The sequence below is a fragment of the Lutra lutra genome, chromosome 15 (genome assembly GCF_902655055.1).
Source record: "Lutra lutra chromosome 15, mLutLut1.2, whole genome shotgun sequence".
Lineage (NCBI taxonomy): Eukaryota > Metazoa > Chordata > Mammalia > Carnivora > Mustelidae > Lutra > Lutra lutra.
In genome coordinates, this window is record NC_062292.1 from 3,789,253 (window position 1) to 3,815,534 (window position 26,282).

General features: G+C 39.5%; 1 protein-coding gene and 1 pseudogene across 8 annotated transcripts in view; one reads left to right on the plus strand and one right to left on the minus strand.

Moving 5' to 3' along the window:
* The window catches only part of DNM3 (dynamin 3), a 553,426-nt gene that overhangs the window by 95,191 nt on the left and 431,953 nt on the right, over positions 1-26,282 (plus strand). For all 8 annotated transcript variants that reach the window (XM_047705745.1, XM_047705741.1, XM_047705742.1 and 5 more), the window contains exon 2: positions 1,751-1,824. In XM_047705745.1, the coding sequence (XP_047561701.1) occupies positions 1,751-1,824 (74 nt within the window). The remainder of the gene's footprint in view (positions 1-1,750; positions 1,825-26,282) is intronic.
* LOC125086423 (heterogeneous nuclear ribonucleoprotein A1-like) lies at positions 82-1,082 on the minus strand (annotated as a pseudogene).

Genomic DNA, 26,282 nt, shown 5'->3' on the forward strand with positions numbered 1-26,282 from the left:
TTCACAAATCTTTTGTAACCTGTAGCTTCCCTGTCACTTCTCTGGCTCTCCTCTCCTGCTAAGCTTTGTTCCTGGCAGTAATTAAAACCTTCTGCCACTGCCATAGCTCCTGCTGCTGCTGGAACCACCATAGCCACCTTGGTTTTGTGGTTTGGCAAAGTATCCGCCTCCACCACCATAAGGGCCAGAGCTTCTGCCTCCAAGATTTCCTCCTTTCATGGGTCCAAAAATTGAGGATTAATTGTTGTAATCGCCAAAATCATTATAACTTCCGCCACCTCCAAGTTGCTTCCATCATTACCAAATCCGTTCTAGCTGTCCCCACTGCCACCATATCCACCGTCACCTTGACTGCCACCAAAGCCACCTCTACCACTGAAGTTTCCTCCACAATCAAAGTTGTCATTCCTACCAAAACTACCTCCATCACCACCACCAAAGCTTCCAGAACCACTTCGACCTCTTTGGCTGGATGAAGCAGTAGCCATCTCTTGCTTAGAGAGTGCTTTCCTTACTTCACAGCTGTGGCCATTCACAGGATGGGATTTTTGAATGACAGTCTTGTTGACAGAGTCATGGTCATCCAATGTTACAAAAGCAAAACCCCTCTTTGCCACTGCCTTGGTCAGTCATGATCTTAGTCACTTTGATGTTCCCACAGTGTTCGAAATAATCTCTTAGATGATGTTTGTCAGTGCCTTCTTTAATGCCACCCGCAAAAATCCTTCTCACAGTTAAGTGGGCACCAGGTCTTTGAGAATCTTCTCTTGACACAGCCCTCTTTGCTTCCACAACTCTTCCATCCACCTTGTGTGGCCTCGAGTTCATGGCTGCCTCCACCTCCTCCACTGGGACATATGTCACAAGCCCAGAGCCTCTGGAGCACTTGGTGTTTGGATCTCTCATAGCCACCCAGTCCGTAAGTGTTCCCCAGTGCTCAGAATGTCTCCTCAGACTCTCTTCAGTTATTTGAAAGCTCAGACACCCGATGAAGAGCTTCCGCCACTGTTCAGGCTCTTTGGGAGACTCTGACTTGGACATGATGGTGGTGGGAGGGGAGACTTTACCGATGCTTACTCGGTGGCGTCCACTGGCAGAAAGGACAAAAAAACTCCCCTTTTAAATAAACTCCCACTTATCAGGAACGAGAACACACAAAAATCAAACTTCAATGTTTTCTCTGCTGTTAATTTCTACATATACGATATTTATCTCTACTTATCCTATATTTTATTGTCACTTTTTATTGGAAAAAAATTTTAGGATATTTAGAAGGCACAATCTAATATGCCTTTAATACCTATAATAATGGTCCATGTTGACCTTGAAGCCGGATAGAGTATTGAATTTTTTAATTATAAAAAGAATGTAAGGATTAATTTCTGCATCAAATTTTTTTTATAAATGCTGATTCTCTGAAAGTAAAGATAAAGTGAAAATACAAAGTAATTTAATACAAACTTTCATTAATTTCAGCTAAATGAATGAGTGACATATTCTAGTGAGGTCATTGTGATAATACATATGGATTAATATTCAATATAAGGCTTTCCCCCTACCCCCCCTTTTTTTACTTTGCAAATGCTTCTTTTAGAAGATGGGTCTAACATTCTTCAGACATATAATACAATCAAAGGTTGGGAATTAAGAGAATTGCAGTGAAACTTAGCTTACAGATTTGTACGTAATCAGAATTACATAAAATGCCTTAATCTAGTCTTTCTTTCTTTTTCTTTTTTTTTTTTTTTAGGGACTTTTTGCCTCGAGGGTCGGGCATCGTAACCAGACGGCCTCTTGTGCTGCAGCTTGTTACTTCCAAAGCAGGTAATAAATAAGGATGTTTCCACACGAATAATGCACATTCCCGTGGTACCTGTTGCCTTCACTGCTGGGTGCTGGGTTGTAGCAACAGAAACTTTTTTGTTGTCCCTCTGCTCTGGGTGGCAGCCTGTCGTTCTCTCCAAATGCTCTCTTCCTTATTGTTCTTTTAATTCCTTCAGTTACAGTAAAGGGAAAATCTTATTTGCATACAGATTTTTAAAAACCTACTTTTTTATGCTGAGAAAATATTTTTCTCATTATAATCCATCTGTGTAATTTTACAGTACAGTTTGGCTCCTACTATTCTCTGGTTTACTTCCTTCAGGCATGTGTGTGTGTGTTTGGGAATTTATGTAAGTATCGATTCAACTGCAGGTAACCCTGCTGTGCTATTTTTATCTTTCCCATTTCTTTTTGTGGATTTTACTATTTTTCTTATCAATTTCTTTGAAAGCATTTGTAAAACCACACCTCATAAATTGCAAAAACCAAAGTCATGAAATTTTACCCCTTTGTTTTCTTCTAAGTATTTTATAGTTTTGCTCTAGAGGTCTAAAAGATATATGTCTAAAAGACCTCTATTTAGGTCTTTGGTCCATTTTGAGTTAATTTTCCTATATGGTGTGAGGAAAGGGTCCAACTTCATTTTTTGCATGTGAATATCCAGTTTGTTCCAGCATCATTTATATGTTTTTGGTACGCTTGCTGAAAATCAGTTGGCAATAAATACATGTGTTTATTTGGACTTTCTCCAAGTTTTGAAATTGGGAAGTGAGAGTCTTGTTTTGTATTTTTCAAGATTACTTGGCTATTCTGAGTTTCTTGAAATTCTGTATGAACCTTAGAATCAGCTTATTTTATCCCAGCAATGCAAGGTTGGTTTAACACCTAAGAATGAATTAATGTAATGTGTTTTATCAGTATAATTAAAAACAAGAAATCACAGGATTATCTCAACAGACTCAGAAAAAGCATCTGAAAAAATACTACATTCCATCATTTTAAAAAGGATTTATTTATTTATTTATTTGAAAAAGAAAGAGAGAGAGAGAGAGTGAAAGCACACATAAGCAGGGGGGGAGGCAGAGGGAGAGGGAGAAGCAGACTCCCTGCTGAGCTGGGAGCCTGATGTGGGGCTCTATCCTAGGACCAGGAGTGGATCATGACCTGAGCTGAAGGCAGATGCTTAACCATCTGAACCACCCAGACAACATTCCGTCCTTACAAAAACACTCAACAAAATAGGAATGGAAGGGAACTTCCTTAACCTGATAAAGGGCATGGACTAAAACCCACAGCTAACAACGTGCTTAACGGTGAAAGACTGCATACTTTCCTTTTAAGATCAGGAACAAGACAAAGATGTATACTTTTGCCTCTTCAGTCCACTATTGTGCTGGAGGTTCTAGGTCAGGGAGCTGGGCAAGGGAAAGAAATAAAAGGCATCCATACCAGAAAGGAAAGGGTAAAATAATCTCTATTTGCAGATGATATGATAAAGTACATAGAAATTCCCAAGGAATCCACCAAAAAACTGTTACAACTAATAAATGAGTTCAACAAGGTTGCAGGATACAAGATCAAACTACAGAAATCCATTGTATTTCTATAAACTTGCTATTAACAATCAAAAAATGAAATTAAGAAAATAATTTCATTTACATAGCATCAAAAATAACATACTACTTAGGACTAAATTTAACAAAAGAAGTGTGAAACTTGTACTCTGAAAACCATGAAACATTGTTGGACGAAATTAAATTGTATCTAAAGAATTGGACAAACATCCTATGATTTATTTTCTCTTTAAAAGTTTTGATGTATTGAAGTTTTACCCTTTATGGTTGTAAAATCTGTACTTTTTTTTTTTTTAACAAAGATTTATTTATTACGGCACAGGAGTGATCAGGCCTAGAGTCAGGGAAGAGGGGAAGGGGGCAGAGCAGCTGGAGGACAAGGAGAACCTGGCTTCCCCACTATGCACCCCCCTGTCCCCCCCAGGATGTATACTAGGCACATTCCTGGCATCAAAGCACAAACAAAAACAAAGCAGCCTCTGCTAGTCCATCTTCCAGGCACCCAGGTTGGGGAGCAGGGGTGATAAGGGGAAGATTTCCAAAATGTTGAGGTTGAGGAGAAGGATGCTTGAATCCTGGGCCCTGGTAGAAGCCAGAGAGGGGTGATAACTTGAAATCCTGCATAGGAGAGGGGATGGAGAAGGATCTAAGGGCAACTACAAGTTCTTAGTACCCTCTTCCTCCAGATCTTAGGGTCCTGCCCTATGGGTTTCCTGTGCCCAGGAGAAGGGTCTGGGAAGTAGAATTGTCCCCCCTTACTGGATTATCCAGTGCAAACTCTCTCACATCCCACCTCCCTCTGGGTAAATGGGGGAATGATGGGCAGGGCAGGCATCAGGCAGCAAGTGCCCAGGTACTCTAGGCATCATCCAAAGGTGAGCAAACAAGAAACCCAGAGCAGCCCTAAGTCTTCTAGAAGTCAGAAGCCACAGCCCTAGCGAGTGAGGGGGAAGGGCATAGAATAGGGTGGGGACAGACTTCCTTCTGAGTGACGCAAGACCAGGTGCCTATGTCCCAGGCTTAGGTGGGTGGGCCGCTGTGGTTCCTCCCCAGTCTTGTTTGGTGCCAAGTCTTCCACTTGTTCCTTGGAGCTTCCGTCTCTCTGGGGTTCATCCAGAGGAGGTGGGCGCTCCCGGGTCGTTCCAGACTCTGGCTACAAGCTGTCTTCCGCCCAGCAGACCCCTACTATTCTGTAGGACTTCAGCCTGGCTGTCCTCCTCCTCCTTTTCCTCTCCCAGTCTTGTTACTTCTAGGCCCCTATTTTTTTCATTAATTAGTGAAAATTATATGTCACGCACCACCTCTCTTTTCATGCAAAGTAGACTAGAAATTCTTCTCTCAGGGAAAACTTACTGTTTTCATAATCAGGAACCCCAAAAAGGAGTTTTTATATTGCAGCACTGTAGCTGAAGCCAGCTGAGAACTATGCTTATTTTTTTTCTGCTCTAAGTGAACTATTCATAGGGCAGTCACATGTGTGACTATAGACGTGGGTTGACGGAGGGTCAGCACATGGCTGAATGAAGCAAGCTGGGGTATATGTCGCCGCTCATGTAATTTGCTTGTGTTTTGGATCCCAGTTGGGATCAGTTTTGTAAATAACAACTTTGTCTTGATAGATTCATTCATTCCTCCAGTGCGTGTTGAGTTGATTGCTGTGTATCAGGCAAATAAACACGGCAACATGGAGCTTACATTCTAGTTGGGGAGAAACCAACAACCACTAAAAAACAAAACAAAACACCAAGATAAATCCCCCCCCAAACCACAGAATGTTAGATGATGAAGACAGCAGTTGATCCATGCTGCTGTTTGCATAAGCAGAGGGAGGTTTGAAGATTCCAGGACGGGAGCTACTTGTGTGTTGGAAGTTTAACAAGGATGCCCATAGGGCTGGAAGGGAGAGAGGAGGGACCAGGTCTACTGAAGACCAGGTAAAGGGAGACGGTGTTGCTCAAATAGTCGCTCGGGTTGGGTCTTGTGAGCCAGGAGCCTTGAAACAGAGGATGATAGTAGGATGAAGGCCTTAAAGCAGGTGCCACTGCACGCGAGAGAAGGAAACAGTGACATGTTCAGGGATTGGATAGTGGGTCTGGATAATGCCGTTACTCAGGAGGAGGATTCAGGGATCCCTTTTCTCTTGCAACCACGTGGAAAGAGGAAAATGTAAGTCTGTGCTTTTAGTGGGAGAGAGTCGTGGGATTCCTCACTTGACGACTTTATTTTCTCCAGGAAGGAGACAATGTAGTTGCTAATAATGATCATTTATCTTCTAATTTCCATTTGTGTGTCAATCATTCCTCTTTCATGTCTTACACTGGTCAGTGTAAGACTTCCAGAATTGTGTTTTTGAAACTCGTTCTGGTAGAAATGCCTCCTGTGTTAAATGATGCATACATTATTTGCTGTTTGTTTTTCCTGGTAAAGAACTATTTTATTCCTAATTTTAAAAATATTTTAAAACAGGGTGCCTGGGTGGCTCAGTCAGTTAAGCACCTGCCTTCAGCTCAGTCATGATCCCAGGGTCCTGGGATCGAGTTCCAAGTTGAACTCCCTGCTCTGTGGGGAGCCTGCTTTTCCCTCTTCTGCTCCCCTTACTTGTCTGCTCTTTCTTTCTGTCAAATAAATAAAATAAAATAGTCTTAAAAAATTAAAATTAAAAAAAAAAATTAAAACCTAATAAGTAGAGGAATGCCTGGTTGGCTAAGTTGGTTAAGCGTTTGCTTTCAGCTCAGGTCATGATCCCAGGGTCCTGGGATTGAGCCCCGTGTTGGACCCCCTGCTCAGCAGGGAGTCTGCTTCTCCCCTCCTTCCTGCTCATGTTCTCTCTTGCTATCTCTGTCTCCATCAAATAAATAACAAAATATTTTTAAAAACCCTAATAAATAAATATATAATTTTAATGAGTGGCATTTTGACATTTATTGAGATGATCATTTAAAAAACTTTTTGATAGGGTTACCTTTACATTTATAGATTTCTCATTTAAGCATCCTTGCATTCCTAAGATATACTTGATTTTAGTAACTTATTCTTTTACTGTACTCTTAAAGTAATTCCACTGATTTATCTAGGTTATATAGATACATATATATCTAATGTTATATTATATTACATTCTTCATATGTACATCATTGTCAAGTTATTGAATGAAATCTGTTCTGGTCAGCATAAAATAAATTGAGTAGCTCTCTGTCTCTTTTGACTTTCTTCTACTAGCTTTTGAAATTCTTAAAAACCCAGTGATGCATTTTAGTTTCTGTTTCCAATTAAGGAGGGCTGCTAGCCTGGGTTTTTACAAAGGGTTATGTGTTAGAGAGAAAGGGTTAGGGGTTCATAGACAGCAGCTGTGGGCAGTAAGAGCCTGGAAGAGGTAGACTGGAAGCTGTGGTTGCCGTGGGTCCAGAGGCATGGCATGTCAGAGCATTTAGGGAATATTCAAAACCATGTGGATTCTTCCTATTCTTTGTTTTGTTTTGAGAGAGAACGAGTGAGGGAGCATGGGGGTGAGAGGTGAAAGGGTGGGAGGAGGGGAGGGACAGAGGGAAAGAGAGAGAGAGAGAATCTTAAGCAGGCTCCACACCCAGTGTGGAGCCTAATATGGGGCTTGACCTCACTGTCCTGAGATCATGACCTGAGCCGAAATCAAGAGTTGGACACTTAACCGACTGAGCCACCTAGGTGCCCCAATACTTTCCGTTCTAATACAAAGATTTTCCTGTTACAATTCTAAGAAACTCTTATAAAAGTATTGCTAAGCCCAGGACAGCTACTATTTAGAAAACCACAATACTGAGTGGTTGCCCTATTTTTGAGCATTTGGTATGTGTCAGCACTATGCCGGAACCTTCTGAGATAGATGTTACTTACGATTCCCATTTAAGAAATACAGCCCCAGCAAGGTTAAGCAATTTGTCAGAGGCCACACTGTTGGTAGGAGTAGGGGTTGTTACTAGTAACTTTCTGACACTGATTATATTGGGTCTTAAAAATAGGAAGCTCTGGGGCGCCGGGTTGGCTCATTGGGTTAAAGCCTCTGCCTTCGGCTCAGGTCATGATCTTAGGGTCCTGGGATCCAGCCCTGCATCGGGCTCTCTGCTCCACGGGGAGCCTGCTTCCTCCTCTCTCTCTCTGCCTGCCTCTCTGCCTACTTGTGATCTCTGTCTGTCAAATAAATAAATAAAAAAATCTTTAAAAAAATAGGAAGCTCTAACTTCTTGCTTTATTTATTTATTTATTTAAAAATATATTTTTAAATTAAACAAATTGTACACCCAACATGGGGCTCGAACTCACAACTATGAAATCAAAGTCCTAGGCTCTACCAGCTGAGCTCGCTAGGTGCCCCTTGAACTGCTTTATATTTGCAGGACACACTTTCTGTTTTCACTAGCTTATTGTTTATGTATGGGAGCATCAATATGTGAATAGTAAATATAGAAATGATTTGGCTAATTCATAATTCTCATTTACTTTGCAGCATCATGCTCGTTTACTAATATTTAACTGCTTGTCTCCATCTGCTGCTGTATTAGTTACTAAGTGAAGCCAAGAAATTAATTATAGACCCTAAGTCTTATTCTGTATAATTTGTTTTAGGAAATTTAGGACTTAGTACAAGAGAGGATTCCAAAAACATCACACGGTGTTGTGGGGAAGGTGAGAAAAATCAGCATCTCTGTGATTTTATTAATAAAGGTAACATTTTTCATTAAAAGGTCATGATAGTTTGGATTTAGAGACAGGGATTTCTGAAGGTTTTGCTTGAAAAGACAAGAGCTGGACAAAGCCCCGATGAGATGTTGGGTACAGACTATGGTGTCAAGAGTGAGGGAGTAGGTAGAGGGTCTTGGTAAAACAAGGAACAGTTCACTGCCTTTGGGCATTTCCAGGGCCATGTTGTAACTGGTTGGTGCTGGCTTCTGAGACCCAGTAATGCAACCCTCTTCTCATCTCTGTATTCCCTGACCTCATGGTGGTTGCCTGAAGTTGGTCACGGTGGGAATATTTACAGTGTGGAAATAGGCAAATGCTGCAAACTGGGACTTTTGTGAAACATTTACCAGCACGCCACTGGTTTGTTTCTCCTCAATACCTAGTCTCACCGTTACTGGTTCAGTGACATTGCAAACTGAGAAAGCAAATGGGTCTGCGTATAATATTTTTGCTGAACTACTGAGTATACTGAAAGTGTCACTACTTTAAGAAACAATCCATTTGGAGTTTGATATACCGCCTGAAGGAGTGAATCCGTCACTCTTTGCATTATAAGTTACTGTTAAGAACTTAATGACAGTAAAGCCTGTAGGTCATGGTTCAGGATAAATGGTTTTGTCTCCTAGAGAACTTTTCTATGTTAAAATACTTCTCTAAACACTATTATATTGCCTCATGCTCTTTTATTTCAATGTCATTTGTGTAAGAAAGAAAGATATTACAAATTAGAGCTTTCAAAATGGATAAATTAAAGTTAATTGTTCACATTACAGAAGTAGTCTTTCTTTTGTGAAAGATTTCCTTGGCATTTCCTCATTTCATGCATGTCAAATATATTATTACTTCATCAAAATTTGACTTACCACCTTTGTGTTACACTTACTGCACAGTGTAACATGTCCATATTTCAAAAATTGCATAAGATGTAGTGTATTAGAAAATTATTACTACTCAGTGTTTGGGGTCCTTGAGTTGCGTTAAGTGACCATTTGAATAAAGATGTTCAGTAACAGAATAACAGAAGTCAGAACACCTGTTTCTGAGGCACCAGAGAAACCACAGGGTGAGGTGGGGACAGAGTCCAGGCAGTGGGTCTGAGAGGCAGCAGGACGGCTTGTGAAGGCGACAGATGAGCACGTTCTAAGTGAGGGGCTGCATGCTGGGGTCTCTTCGGGACAGCTATGAGAGAATTGTGAGTCCAGGTGGGGCCAAGCCAGAGTGTGTTTGAGGAGATTGCTTCTTCCCACCAGAGTCAGGGCATAGTTAATTCTAGAGAGAAATGTCACCTTCTCTCTATTTTAAAGAAATGTGCAGGTTACTTAGACTTGAAATCCTGATGTATGTACAAAGACCAGGACTTGTTTTCTAGTTTCATAAGCTAGATTGCTGCATACTTAGTGGAAACATTCAAGTATTTCTTGAATAACAACATTGAAGATATTTTAAAACAGACACATCTCATTTGTTTTGTATTTAAATCACTGAATTTAATTAAAACTGATATTTTAGAATAAGATAGTCTGTTTTTGCAGAGGATTAAATGTTTATTTTCTTTTCATTGTAACAAGTTAACCTCATGTGAAAACAAATGTAATTCTGAAAACATTCCTTCTTGACCACAGCTTTGACCTTGTTCTGCTTCAGTGCTGCTTTCCTTCTACAGTGCAGGTTACCACATAAAGTGCAGATTCATGTTTAAAGTCCCTTGAATATAGCTCTTCTTTTTTTTTTTTTTTTTAAAGATTTTATTCATTTATTTGACAGAGAGAGAGAGAGATCACAAGTAGGCAGAGAGGCAGGCTGAGAGAGGGAGAAGCAGGCTCACCGCTGAGCAGAGAGCCCGATGCGGGGCTCGATCCCAGGACCCTGAGATCATGACCTGAGCCGAAGGCAGCGGCTTAACCCGCTGAGCCACCCAGGTGCCCCAAATATAGCTCTTCTTTAAGTTTAATGTTCATAAGATTCTTGAGGATTTCTGAGTGTTACCCTGAAGAGTTCTGATTCAGTAGGTCTGGGGCGAAAGCCCTGGGAGATAGCTGCTGTTCTTTGAGAAAACTTTGGGAAACGTTCATAACAGTTTCATCTAATTCTTTTCTTGTTGCTTTCTTTTTCTAGATAGCTTTCCTTCTTCCTTTTAATGGCTCCTTTTTTGAGATTATTACCTATTACTCTTTTAAAACTTGTCTAAATGTTTGGTTATGGAGTCTTTAGGCAGGTCTAGGCACTGTGCTTTGAGCATAAGAGGCACTTACTGCGTTCTGAACTGTGTTCTCCTGCTGGCACACATACAGCTCAGACACCAGCACATCTGGCTGTGGTATTTGAAGAGCACAAAGATATTTTCTTTCCAGCTTTATTTTGATGTAATTGACATATAACACTGGGTAAGCTTAAGGTGTATGATGTAATGATGTGATATATGTGTATCTGAAGATTTTTGTAGACTGTCAGAGATTGAGATTCTAATAACATCTAATTTTGTTGTTACATAACTAACCTCCATTCCATACATAAATGTAGAGAGAAAAAAAAAAATCCAAGTGAAATCTCTCTCTCTTTCTCTTTTTTTAAAAGATATTTTTTTGTCAGAGAGAGAGAGCGAGCAAACACAGGCAGACAGAGAGGCAGGCAGAGGCAGAGGGAGAAGCAGGCTCCCTGCCGAGCAAGGAGCCCAAAGTGGGACTCAATCCCAGGACGCTGGGATCATGACCTGAGCTGAAGGCAGCCACTTAACCGACTGAGCCACCCAGCCATCCCCCAAGTGAAATCTCTTTTAACAGTAAGTGCGTATCCACTCATCCATTAGAAATGGGGTCTTCCTTGATTTCTGGTAAGCCCAGGAAGTCCCGCTGATGCCTTGGAATGTCACGTGGTTATCAAGCACAGAATTAATTCTGGGCAGTATAACTATCAAAAATACATTGGGATCTATTTGCTGGGGTATTGGGCAATGCGGACATTGGGTTTTCTAAGAAGTTTGAGGATCACTAGTATAGAAGGGATTAAAGGGATGCTTTTTCCTGGGGGATGCTTTGGGTTATTATTCCATGAATATGGGACAAAATGTAATAAATAAAGGAACTCCCAAAGGTCCTAGGTAGGATAATATGCTTGTTAAATGGATAGAGATGTTGAAACTGTATACATGTATTAAGGTAAGACTTTGTCCAAATGTTCCCACTTTTATAATCTATTTCATGGACAGGTCAAATGACTCTCAAGATTCTTATAAACCTTATTTTTGAGGGGAAAAATGTAGTTTGTGCACTTTCATCCAGACCTACTTTAAATCTGGTTTGGTTGCATGTTTCAGGTCATTGCTCTTTTAGTGTTTGTATAACTCAAGAAATTTAACTTATCTTCATTTTATGCTTGGCCATCAGGATCCTGCGTTCAATTACTGATTATATTCACTCCCCCCCCAACTTCTTCTTTTTGCTGACAGTACTCTAAAATTGTTATTTTTACCAATTTTTCTTCTGTTGTCCTTTTTTCTTAGCTTAAATGGTGGCTACCCATTGATTAATAGACTTAGAATTTCTAGTTCTCAGTTATATATGTGCCATTTACAAAGTCCACAGCAATTTTTGCTCAACTCTCAAAATTTTGAGAAAAGTCAAAGAACTATTCTAAGCAAACCTGACTTAAATTTTATTTGTTCACAGGCGGGTGGCTGTCCTTTAATGCCACGTTTATTTCCATTTAGGAAGGAAATGACTAAATTAAAGGTATTATGTTTCTCTTGAAAAGAAATGAAGAAACATATATTTCAGTAGAATTCTAGTCCAGTTTGTTGGGTTAAGGTGACTATTGAGTTGGCAATAATTTGTTGTTTTTAAGGTCTGCTTGTCTCTATTTTATTTCAGTCAATTAATTAATTATAAATAGGCTCCATGCCCAGTGTGGAGCCCGAAGTGGGACTTGAGTTCACAACCCTGAGATCAAGATCTGAACTGAGATCAAGAGTTGGATGCTTAACTGACTGAGATACCCAGGCGCCCCATCTATTCTATTTTAAAAGAAGGCATTGAGGCTTTTATTGGCCTCAAGTTTCTAAGCCAAAAATTATAGTTATCTGACCTTTTGCTGCATCTAATGTCTTCCAGAATTATGTCTGCTTAAAGAGACCAAATGGAAGGGTGATCACAAATTTCTTCATCTTGGGACTTCTCTTTCCTTCTATAAGCCATTGTTCTCCCGGTTTTAAAATTGGATTGTCTGGGAATAATTGATTTTGAAGAAGACTAAAAGATACCCTGTATAGTTGTTAATATCTGTTTAAATCTGAGAGGGGGAGGTGTGATTTTTATTGTATAAAAATGAATAGACTTATTTTACATCATGCCTATGACTAATAATAATTATTACTTACCTCCTCCTTCCTACTCTCATTGTTTCTACTTGGGCTTCTAACAATAGAAATTGTAGATCACGGATGTCCCCTGTATTTGCATTTGTTGGATGAGTTGTAGTCGTCCGGAAATCATTTTCTTTGCCTTCTCCTCCTCTGTGGGTCATGCCTAATCTTCCCCAGGGCCACAGCCTGCATCTTCCTGCCTGTGAAACATTCCTGTCCGCGGTCACTTGGCCAGGGGCCAGGGTGCATCGTAGCATCTGTGGAATCATACGGCCTACAGACTTAAGAAGTTGGTTGTTGTGTTGTCTGAACAGCGTAGAGTAGACCATCGCTGAGCTACAAGATAGTTTTACAAGATAGTTTTGTAGTAACCGAATGTGTTTATTTGGCCAAGTGAGCTAAATTCACATTAAGTACTTTTAAAGGGATTGTGTTAGTTTGATATGAAATAATATCCTCCAAGCCTGATGGAATTTCTCCTCATTATTTTCCCAAAGTGTATTCATTTGGTAAATTTTTATCTTCATGCTTTTGTATTCACTCATCTCTTCGTTAAGTAGATATTAAATGCCTACAAGGGTACCACACAACAGAGAAGTTGCCAGTATGTGTCCTGTATACCGTGTTCGTTCACCTGTCTTCCTGTTACTGTTGCTTTGGCTAATATTTAAAGAGACCTCTTTTTTTTTTTTTTCACCTCTACATATGTAGCAGAAGCTACGTGGATGGAATTGCCTCTGTCGCTGAACTTCAGTTTTTAGAGTTCCATTATATAGGAATTTGGGGTCATGCAATACTTTGTAAGTATTAGGGCTTAGCAGCACATACCTCTGTAAGGCATGTCAAAAGCAAGTTGAGACTCTATCCTGCGGAGGGTCTCGAACCTAAGGCGTGTTAACCGTGATTTCCATTCTGAATATGCATTTACTCTTGTTCGTCTCACTCCTCATCAAAACCCTTTTTATTGAAATGTGCATGATATATCTGACTCTCCATCACTGTCTTAACATTTCATTTTTCTGATTTTCTGTGTACATGTCTGCCGGTGTTTGTATTAGTCTCATGCAGGCTTTTCCTTGACCGAGTGTAAGTGCAGGGTTCAGAATAAACATCAACATACTTAAATATAAGGCAGGTCTGTTTTGATTTGCAAGGTTGGTGTGATCTTGAGATGTTGCCTGAATTGTTTATTGTCTAAAATATTACTAGGCTTCGGGTGCCTGGATGGCTCAGTTGGTTGAGCATCTGCCTTCGGCTCAGGTCATGATCTTAGGGTTCTGGTATGGAGCCCCCATGTTGGGCTCCCTGCTCAGCAGGGAACCTGCTTCTCCCTCTCCCTCTGCCGCCCCTCCTGCTTGTACTCTTTCTCTCTCTGTCAAATAAATGAATAAAATCTTTTTAAAAAGTAAGTATTGCTGGCCTTTTAAGTAAATCTTTTAATTATTTTGTATCTATGCTATTGAGATTGTTAAAGTTGGGTATTCAGAAAAGTACATATGTAAGGAACACTTATTCAACAGCTTACTGAACCCTCTTCTTCTGATATGAGAAGGTTACTGAAAGGTATACAAAGATATATATGAGACACAGTCCCTGCATTAAACGGGTGATGCTGAATGTCCAAGAGCTGAGAATATCCACGCCCAGAAATAATTCCTGGATAGTATAACAGCAAAGGGTAAAACTATGGGAGTCATTTGAAGGGATTATCACACTGAGGGAAGTATATGTACTTCAATCTCCAAATGAATGAGAATAATGAAGGTGAATGTTCAGAGGTTGGTCCTGGAAGATACTCTGCAGGGGAAGAGTAATATTGTGTGTCCCCTATACTTCAATTTAAAAGAAGAATAAAAAAATAAAATGCATCAAAGTGATCACTAAATGATTATACTTTAATTAAGCCCTGACATGTTACTTTTATTTATTTTTAAGATTTTATTTATTTATTTGACAGAGTGAGAGAGAGAGAGAGAGAGAGAGAGCGAGCACAAGCGGGGGAGTAGCAGAGAGAGAGGGAGAAAGCAGACTCCCTCCGGTGCAGGGAGTCCAATGCGGGGCTTGATCCTAGGACCCTGGGATTATGACCTGAGCTGAAGGCAGACACTGAACTGACTGAGCAACCCAGCTGCCCCTGTTACATTAATTTAATATAGATATATAACTATAAAATTTGCCGTGTGTTAAAAAAAATTCTTGTCTGCTAATTCCATCCTCTTTGTAGTTTTTGTGTCTGTTCTTGCTGAATGATTTTTATCCTGTTATGGCTCCTACTGTAACTGAATACTGGCCATTGTGAATTTTATGTTGTGCTGGATTTTGTTTTAATAATCTTGGGCTTTGTCCTGATCTGCAATAAATTAATAGGTATCATTAATTTGGTATTAATATTAATTAATCATTAATAGGTATCAATAATATTGATCTCTTTGAGGCTTGCTTTCAAAATTTATTGCAGTGGCTTGAGAGCAGCCTTTGGTCAAGGGCACATTTGACTTCTTTAGTGACTCTACTTGAAGTCTCAGGTAGTAGTAAGTATTTCCATTCTGGATTCTTGGAGCACCAACTATTCCAAGGCTGTTGTGAGTTGACATTGTTCCTCCTACTCCTTTCTGGTGGTTCTTTCTCCCAGCCTTGGCAGTGTCCTTCCATGCCTTTATCTCTGTGCAATTCCCTTTTCTTCAATACTTGAAGAATATTGCTACACTAAATTCTACCTGCCTTGGCTTCCCAGAACTCTGCATTCTGTCTCTTCATCTTAGTGAGGCTGGAGAGGTTTGTATGGATTCTGCCTTCCTGGGCTACAGCTTTGACATTTTCTCGAACTATCTTGCATTGCCTGTTGTTCAGTGTAAGAACACTCTTCTTTTATGTACTGGGTCCTGTTTGCTAATTTTTTAAGGTGGGATGGTAGATCTGATTCCTGATACTTTATTATGGCTGGGAGTGGAGGTAAGACTCAGTTAACCTTTTACTCTGATTGTTAATGATCAACATTGAAATCACATTGGTTTTCACTGCTTATGAAAACATTTCCAGGGTTTTGGCCATTGGTTTATGGCTTTGAGCTGATGAAAAAAAACCTTACAATTATACCTCCCAGAAAAAGAGTTTACCTTACCCAGAAAAAGAGTTTCTTTCACATCTCTCTCCTTTGTGTAATATGTCTTCCACTTATAGGAGCTACCAAAAAAAATACAGAATACCAGATGAGTAAGGAATTTTTTTTCAAGTTAAAACCACCAGATTTGCTAAAATCTTGATGGTACCTCTTAGCTACTACAGGGGTGTGAAATTCAGATATTTTTACATAACGGAGGGAAGCTACCTGGCTGCAAACGAGTTGATGGGACTTGGGTTTGAAGTTGTCACATTTAGAGCTCAACCTGGTATGACAATGTCACCATATTAGTGGTCACCATCAATATGACTTCTTCTTAAGAAGAGTCCTAAAAAGAATTTTGTCAGGACTGTGTATTGGTGCTTGCTTTTGCTTACTTCATCAATTCCTGGCTATTGCAAAAGAAAATCTCAATGTTGGTCTTAGAAGGAATAATATCAGAGATAATAAGGAAGTGAAATTCATGAGGCCATCTTCTCGTTGTGAGAATTATTCATGTTGCTAAAATAGGTGACTTGGCTTCAATTATTCTAGCTGGTGGAAGTTAAATGTTAGATGATGCCAAGTCTGAGAACCTCACAGAGAGAGTTGTTTAAAGGTGTAAACACATTACAGAAGTGTGGATTCAGATCTTTAATTTTAAATTAAAATTAAATGACCCTAACTAAATGTCTCTAAGTAAATAACCAACAAAGGGGTTATTGGGTGACCGAGGAAGCCAATGGACAGCCATTTAGACTTCATGAGAGCCGTCTTGTGTAGGCTCTTGGTACCTGTATATTTCCATGGAATCGAGGGAGACTAGCGGAGCTGTGCCTAGCTAATGATGATTGATAAGCATCCTTTCCCTGCTGACTTGCTTTTGGCTGGGTAGTAAGGCATTTGTGAAGTTGTGGTAAGTATGTGTGTGAATATGTTCAATACTATGAAGTATCCATTTCCATTTCCATTTCAGTTGGTGGCAGTGGTGGGATCACCATGCAATGACATTTATCAGAAGTGAGACAGAGGAGTAGGGAGCAGCTGTTACTCTGATGGCAGCATGGAGGTAGACCCGGTGGGGCTTGTGGTTCCTGTTGATCAGGCGGCTGCATTTGGCCTGAGGCTTCATTTCTTCTCGTTATGCCTCTAGCTTTATCATGAGCTTCATTAGATTTTTAATCTAAAGGATGTGTGTGTGTGTGTGTGTGTGTGTGTGTGTGTGTCTGCTATACTGTCCTTAGGTTAATTTTTTTCCAGTAGGTTTTGTGTGTATGGATGTTAGGGAAAAGGATGTGTATTATCCATCAAGGCTTCTAATTTGATTGGGCTTAGATATTTTTCAGAAGCATTACTCATATGTGAATGTTTTAAATTTCATAATAACAGGCTGAGAAAAATCAGTATTTCACAGTAAATAATGAACACTTTTGACTTTACTTTCAAATAATTATTGATACTAATTTCAGGTATATTAATAAGTTTCCTTAGGTATCTGTGCAGAATTTTTAGGGCTTCTTTAAGATAAGAAGTAGTTAAGTAAATTAAATTTGTTTCCTTTGGCCCCAACCTACCATATCTATATTCATTTTTACTCTATGCGCTATCTCATCTCTCCCAAGCTCCTGAGTTTTCATGTATTCTTAATACCTGGAGAGCCTTTCCGAGAGCATCTAATAAGTTCATTTATACTCTCATACAACTAACTGATACAGTTTGAAGTGTTAATATCCCAATGCAAAGGCCTTTGCATTTTAACAAAAAAAAAAAAATGAGAAGCCTTACTTACAAAATTAATCTCTATTAGTGGGGTTTTCTTTTGGGAAGGGGATGGTTTTTATTTGTTTATTTTTAATCTGTAGAGTCTTTTTCAGGCTCTTAAAATCATACCACCTAGGTGGCTACGGCTCTGCTTCTACCCAGAGTTAGCACCTTAATGTAATTCCATCTCCAGTAAGTTCAGAGTTCTTCATACATTATTACTAATCTTTTAAACACTCTATTTGTAGTGAACAGACAGCATTTCAATCTGTTGACAGCTGATGAAACAAATACAACATTTTAGAGAAACAAAATAATGTCTTTGAAAAGTGTTAATGCATTATACAAGCAAGTTTTTATTGGTAAGTTGCTGAAGATCTGACGATTTAAGCAACCTCACTAAATTTTTAATGAAGGTACTAATTTATAATGGATAAGGAAAGTGGGAGAAGTTAATATTGACATGTTCTAAGAATGAGCTGGGTAAGAACCATGATATTTCTTAGCTCTAGTGCCTAAGTCAGACAGTCATTTTATTTTTTAGGGTTCTGGTGTTTGGGCACGGAAGGGAATGAAGTGGACTGCCAAATGGCTCATGCCAGGTTGAGAATATATAGGTTCACATCTGAATGAGCTTCTCACTGATCTTACCGCTTTCGGAAAAAGGAAAGCAGCTCTTCACTGATAACGCGGGGAATTGAAAGCAGTGCTGCCAGCGGGGCAGCGACTACTTCTTGCCGGAGCCTGTTAACATACTTCCTCCAACAGAGCATTTCCTGATGGAGCCGGATTCCTAAATGATAATCTAACCAAAACGCTAAGTGACTCGTGTGGTTGAAACAGAATCCAGATAGAGGAAGCACTAAGGTCAAGATTTGTAAACTACAACTAAATTATGAAAACTATTCTACTTCCTAGTATTCACGCATTTAAGAGGTCTGCAAAAAATGCAGTCTTATGTGACTTCCTCAGTTATGTAATTTGTTTAGATATATTGGTTAGGAGCTGAAAATAGAGCTACCTCGGACTTTTCTGTTTTTATATGAAAGAGAGTATTCTTATCTCGTGATATTTTTCACAAGGGAGGAGTTTCTAAAAACCAAATCATGTTGTTTTTTTTAATTGTAGGGAAACTTCAAGAGTTCACTGATTTTATGAAATAAATAGTCGTGCCATTCATACAATGTTATTAATATGGGAAATTATAGAATATATTTATTTATATTTTAAATTTTTATTTAAATGAATATATTTTAAATATTTTCAGCAAAATATTGCTAATTGTACCAGTAATGGAAGCATATTACCTCATGATAGTTTTCCCTGGGTGGATGTGTGAATAGAAATGTTCGATATGGGCTCTCCATCCAGGGACAAAGATCAATAGTTTGCTAAAGGTGGGAAAGGGAGAGTGGGACTGCCAGTGCAGGAATAAGGAGGGGTGGCAATTAAGTACATGAAAATAAGTTCAACATCATTTGTCAGTAGGGGAGTGCAAATTAAAACCATAACAAGATAATTAATATACTTATTAGAATGTCTAAAATCAGAAAGATTGGCTGTACAAAGTGTTGACTAGGATGTAGAGGAACTAGAATGCTCATACACTGCTGACGTCTGATGTAAAGTGGCACACCACTTTTGGAACTTTCTTAAAAAATTGAACATACAGGGGCGCCTGGGTGGCTCAGTGGGTTAAGCTGCTGCCTTCGGCTCAGGTCATGATCTCAGGGTCCTGGGATCGAGCCCTGCATCGGGCTCTCTGCTCAGCAGGGAGCCTGCTTCCTCCTCTCTCTCTACCTGCCTCTCTGCCTGCTTGTGATCTCTCTCTGTCAAATAAATAAATAAAATCTTTAAAAAAAAATTGAACATACACCTATCATGTAACTAGCCAATCTACTCTCAGGGATTTACCCAAGAGAATTTGGTGCATTTGTCTTCTCAGAGAGGTGTGCACAAATAATCAAAAACTGGAAACAGTGCATGTGGTCATCAGTGGGCGGAATGGGTAAACACATCATGGAGCCTTCATGCAATGGAATACAGCGTAGTTATAAAAGGCACAAACAACATGGATGAACTTCAGAAGAATTATGCAGAGTGAAAAACACAGACAAAAGAAGCACGTATCAAATTCATTTAAATTTCTAGAAAACGGAAACTAATCTGTAGTGGCAGAAAGCACATCAGTGTTTTGGGGGGAGGGTGGAGAGTGGCAGGAGGAAAGGATTCCATAGCGGCACACGGAGACTTCTCGGTAGTGACGGGTATGTTCTTGATCATAGTGATGGGTTCCCAGGGGTATGCCAGTGTCAAAACATCGCACTGTGTGTTTTAAGTATTGTGTCTTATTGTTGTGATAGTCAATTTTATGTGCTAAGGAACGCCCAGAGAACTGGTAGAACATTATTTTAGGGTGTGTCTATGTGAGTGTCTTCAGAAGAGATTGGCATTTGAATTGATAGACTGAGTAAAGAAAATCACCCTCAAGTGCTTGTGGGCATCATCCAAGCTCTTGAAGGCCTGAATTTTTTTTTTTTTAGATTTTATATATTTATTTGAGAGACAGAACACTAGAGAGAGCAAGCATGAGTGGGGGTCAGAGGGAGAGAGAGAAGCAGGCTTCTCACTGAGCAGCAAGCCCAATGCGGGACTTGATCCTAGGACCCCAGGATCATGACCTGAGCTGAAGGCAGATGCTTAACGACTGAGCCACCCAAGTGCCCTGAAGGCCTGAATTTAAATGAATGACTGAATGAATGGCAGAGAAAGGGTGGATTTGCCCTCTCTGGTTCAGCTGAAACATCCGCCTTTTGCCCTTGGATATTGGTACTTCTCGTTATCAAGCCTTTGGATTCAGATGGCGTCTTACACTATCAGTTACATGCTACCCTCTCCGCCATGGTTTTTCAGGCTTAAATGGAATTACATTACTGGTTTTCCTGAGTCCCAGATCGTAGATGGTAGATCGAGGGACTTCTTAGCCACCATAATCATGTGAAACAATCCGTTATAATAAATCTCTATATACCTGTATATACACATAAATATCTCTATATCTCTGTGTCTATCCATCCATCCGTCCATCCACCCACTCACCCTCCCTGCTCATTGTTTTTCATTGGAAAACCCCAAGTATACAATTGTGTATTAATTACACCTCAGTAAAGCTGTTAAAAATACCATTTGTCCATCTACCTAATTGCGCTGAAGTTGGGACTTAGTTAAATGCAGAAGCTGCTTCATATTTGGTGGTGGTGGAATGAAGTGGTGGGGTGGTGGGGGAATGAAGATGTGCCGTGCCATCCTGCTCATGCTTTAATTTTTGTGCTCTCCGTTTCCCAAAGGTGTTAGATAATAAACTCAGTGTGCTAATCTAGAATTAAATTCTCTTTAAGGTATTGTAAACTCTACTAACTTCATATTTGCTGAGTCCTTAGTTCAGATCATGAGACTTGGTGGTTTCTTTATCAGTTGTAATGATCCTGGTGACTGATGTTCCCTCCTGTACCACTTAAAACATGATGGTAACTTTCATAAAACTCACATTTTGATCTCAAGGCAGGGAACTACTGTGGATCTCATATCTTGACCTCTTTGATAAATGTAGGACTTGGTGCCTACTTGGTTATCAAATGGCAAAGTATTAAAATAGAAACCAGATGTTGAAATATTTTACATGCAGTGCTTTGCATTATAAAAGCCCAATTTGTTATCTACACGGATTTCCTTCCCTGTAGTGTGCTTATGTTTGGCAAAAGCGTTCTCATGCTCTAAAGTTTTAATTTATTTGTGAAGAAATAGATTTCTGAATAAGCATATGTCTGAAGAGGCAGATTTTCTGCTCAGGCAGCAAAACTCAGTGTAAGTAAATGGTATTGTTGATTTAGTGTCTGGCCTTGGCCAGTTTATAGAATATTTGGTCTTTGGTTTTTCTCTTCTTTGACAGATATATGGTATCCAAAACATAGTACTATAAGCTGACACAGTGACTCCCTAGGTAGTGGTTTCCCAAAGGCTTCTCTTATTCTTTCATTACTGGATTGTGCATTCTTTACTCAGAAAGGTCTCTCTTTTCATGGTGTACCATATAGGAATGGCTTGGGTGATATTGATGGAGATGTTTAACTAGAAAGACAATGTTAAAACAGTGAAAAATGTGATATGCTCTAAAACTGAGTATATAAGAATCAAGAGCTTCATGCATTTTATTTTATTTTATTTTAATATGTTTTAGAAGAGGGGGAAGGGCAGAGGGAGAAAGAGAATCTTAAACAAGCTCCATGGATGTGGGGCTTGATCCTACCCTGAGATCATGACCTGAGCTGAAATCAACAAACGCTTAACCAATTGAACCACCCAGGTGCCCCAAGATTTTCATGCTTTTTAAAAAATTAAAAAATGTGTTCTCTGCTCCCCATGCCAGCCAAAACTATTTGTCGATTTGATTCCTTACCGCCTACATCTTGTACAGTGTGTGCAGCACTCGCAAGGCTTGATGGGTATCTGGTTGAAGTAAAAGCCACAGCTCCTGTCCTGGGGAGGCACAGGGCGGAATTGACAATTTAGTGAGAAGCTGTGCCCTTGTGACTTTGAGTGCAGAAAGAGCTCAAGGAAAGGAGAGATTGATGTCGGTTTGAGTAGTTGGAGAAGCTGTAGTGGAGGCCCCAGAGTGATGTGAACTTGAGAAGCACAGAGGGCAAACGGGGCGATGATCGAGGTGGAGAGTCAGATGTGAAGTTAGGTCTTGGGAGTGGGATACGCAGGACTTGGTGAGGAGACCTCTTTTCCACTTTGGTGATGGGGCTGGTTTGGTTGGTACCTTCACCAGGGCAAGGGCTGGTTAGAGAGAACTTAGAACACTTGGCAGAGGAGTTTGGAATTCTGTGGTGAGAGACAGGGAGCCATCATAGATCTCTGAGCAGGGAAATACCATGTGTTAGGAAAACCTTCTAAGAATCCTATCGGGAGCTCTCACTGTAACGCAAGCTCGAGTGAAGAGGTGTTGACAAGGCAGTGGGCAGCAGTTTTACCTAAAATAGAAATATAATTTAGGATTTAGGATTGCTTAGGTTCTTGAATATTATTCTTTTCCCCCAAATCCTTCAAAGTTTGGTTTCATCTGTCCAGTCTCATTTTTTTTGGTGTGTGGTGTTCACTCCACCCTCTATCTCGGCGGCAGTGACCCTGGCATTTCTAGGCTCTTTGTTCCATCTGGAATTCCTTCAGTCATTCTCTCTTCTTGATGCACTTCCGTTGTCTTGTGAAAAAGGTTTCAGGCAGGCGCCACGTCTTCTCCAAGCCTTGTCCAACATCCTCCTTCCTTTCATTGTGCTTTTCCTTACGTTCCATAGCACTTTGCATCGACTTCTCTAATAACACCCATCACTTTGTTCTGTAACTTGGTGGTTATCTGATTGTCTTATCTAGCAATCTACTAGCTACTTTGTATTTATTTACTTACTATGTATTTATTTTTACTTAAGTTCAATTAATTAACGTATAACATTAGTTTCAGAGGTAGAGGTCAGTGACTCATCAGTCTTATGTAATATGCATGGCTCATCACATCACATGACTTCCTTAATGTCCATCACCAGTTAATCCGTAAGCTTCTTGAAGGCAGAGGCCATTACAGTGATAGCCGAGCACCTAAGTGTAACTCCTGCAAAATGGTAGACAATTGTATGACTGCTCCTTGGATGGATTAATGGGTCCTTCTCCGTCTCCACTGAATTTGAGATCCTGTGAGATCCAGTATAAACTTTAGTGGGTGAAATTACATTACAAGTGGGTATTCTGCAAAAACTTAATGACGTGAAATTTAGTACAGGCAAGTTCAATGGATAGACGAGTAAATTTATTGGCTGTTTTGAGGAGAGTTATTTTACAATGTGAATTATCAAAAGAATTATTTGGTTGTTTATTTGCTGCTGCCATAGAAGGCAAAGAAGTTTCTACAACTGTAATAATAATACATCTACATTTTAAAATGATGATTCTTTTCTCTTAGGGAGCTATAATTTGTATTTATCATCATTAATAGCACTGATTTTATACTCAATATAGTCAATAAAACATTATTCTTTTGACTTGTTTTATTCACTTTGTTCATAGACGTAGTTATTATATCATGGCTTTTGGTAAGAAATGACTGTTGATTCTAGGCATTCAATAATAGTCCTTTTTTGGGGGCACCTGGGTGGCTCAGTTGGTTCAGCATCTGCCTCCAGCTCAGGTCATGATCCCAGGGTCCTGGGATGGAGCCTGTGTCTGGTACCGGCTCAGCAGGAAGTCTGCTTCTCCCTCTCCCTCTGCTGCTCCCCCTGCCTGCTTTCTCTCTCACTCGCTCTCTGTGTCAAATAAATAAATACAATCTTAAAAAAAAGTAGTCCTTTTTTGGAGAGAAGGACTTCGAAACTTTAAAACATTCAAATTTTAACTATAAATAAAAATCGCCCGATAAGAGAGAGTCTGCTTACTTAGTTTGTATTAGATGCAGATATCTAGAGGAATAACATATTTATGCCCTCACACTCATATCTAGTTCCAGAAGATGTATTTCTTTCGGATGTTATCTCATAGTTGAATGTAATATTTGCTATTATCTACAGGTCACAAACTTGGCTATTATTTCTCTCTTTATATTTATGTGCCATTTTCACACCTTCAATTATGATAATTATTTATGGTTTTAGAAGTTTAGGCAAATCTTCTTACACTTTCAGTGAAGCCATTTATCTGAGCTTTAAATAGATGAGAACTTGGGGAAGCATTCAGTATACCCTAGGCTCAACTCTCTTTTTACTTACAGTACCTTGCTGCATTTTCATTTTTCTGAGCTCATTTAAACACTTTTTAACCAGAGGAATGCTAATAGCCAGGAATGATGTCCAGAAGGCTCAGCTCTGAAAGAAATGTGTTCAGAATAAAAAACATTGAATCCTTATTAACCTTTGGTTTTACTTTTCTTTAGGGGAGTTTTGGATGTGGGGTTGAGTTTCTTCCCTATTGTGGTTATTTATCCTTTTTCATATATTCCAGTTTTTCAGTAAACACATTGAAGCATGGTTTCCAGAACTGCAAGGGCTACCTGTGTGGTCTACGCAGCACATCATTCTGAGGGACAGCTGTCCCTCGTGTTCTGGACACTAAACTGCATTTAATGTAGTCTTAGGTCACACTAGTTTCTGGTAAGGATATTTTATTATTGGTTTATATTGAACTTGCCATCCACTATAATTTCCATCTCTTCTTTTTTGTACATGCCTGGATTCTCTACTTGTGTACTGATTTAAGAGCAGGACTTATATTTATTATGATAATATATTTCTTTTGTTAAGTTTCACTGATGACTTCAGCCTGTTGAGAATTTTGGGTTATGATTTTTTCCCCCAGCTTGTGTAGTTCCTCCTCTGGGTAGTAAGCTTACCATTTTATTTTGCCTAAATCATGGGGGAAAGCAGTACTTGTCAGAACAGGGTCTGGGACCTTTTGAAAAGTAGCAAAGGACCTTGTTGCTTCTCATACATTTCATAACCTTCTTTGGTTTCTGGGTGGCTCATATTATTCCTTGAAATCTTCTTAAGATAGCAAAGTGACTGTCAGTCTTAATGTTCTTAAATCACTTCGCTGCTTAGTATTCTCACTGTTGAAATTCAGTTCCCTCTGGGGGCAGTGACATTTTATATCTGATCACCTTCTATTTCAATTAGAGTGCTTGCTCATTTCTACAAGGGGAGCTTTAGTCCTTGGTAATGAGTCCAGAAAATTCTAAACCACCCTAGTAGAAAACACCACTGGAAGAAGGATGATTTTTTTAATGAGAACATATTCTCATATTGTGGCATTTCAAGTAGCATGACTACAGTTGAGGAAACTGGGGCAACACTTTGTTATGCAATTTTTTTTGAGATAGCTAAAAATATGTTCTCAGCAGAGAATTAATGAATTATAGTAATTTGGTGCTAAGCAGTTTGGTTTTAATTAGGGATATTTAGCTTACTAATAAAATGTCACCACAGTTTGACACAAGCTGTTAGAACAGCTTAAATTGATATTATCTTTTTTAGACATGTGGCTCAGTGTGTTAAAATAACAATTTGAAGTACATATATGGGTAATACTACTATGTAATAACAACCTCCAACTTTGTCCTTCTAGTTGGATAGACTCTAGGTTTTTACACTCTTCTGGATAGGTGATTTGCTGCATAAGTGTTATCTCTTAGCCAGGGAGAAGTTACCATAAATGTATTATTTGCGTGAATGCATTTAGTAATGAACTGCTTAAAGGCATGGAAGCTACGTACAGCAGTACTCCAGAAAATTTGGCCAATATTCATTTATAAAACATGGTGCATCTGATCATTTCAAAAAGAAGACAGTGTTCTAAAATAAGATCCTAACTTCCACAGAGAACAATTTTTACAGAGAACAATTATGAAAGAACTAGGATTTTCAGTATATACTCAATGCATTTTTTATTTCAGTCGATGTGGCCGATATAGAGGAAGCAGAGATGAAGATGAGATAGCCTTGGACCTTTAGGAACCCAAAGACCAGAAAGGGAGTCAGAGACTTAAATAGCAAATGTGGCCAATAAAGTGAGAAAGCTACGATCATAACCACAATCACAGCAATAATCATAGCTATGTCTAATGGGAGATTTTAGAGGAGAGATACCTGAGGTGAGGGGCATGGGTAGCATCAATCGAAAACCTTTTGTTGAGGAGATGCTTAAGCTGAATCTGAATGAATAGAAGCTAGCTGGGTGAAAGGATGTGTATGTGTACGTATTTTGTGCAGGTACGCATGTAAGTGTGTGTGGAAGTGTCTGTGTGTTTGGAAGAACAAAGGAAAGGGGTGGGAAGTGGATTGGAATAAAAGCTTGGAGATGAGAAGCACACTGAAGTTGCTGGAGAGTCTAGTGATTCTTGAGTGAGAGATGG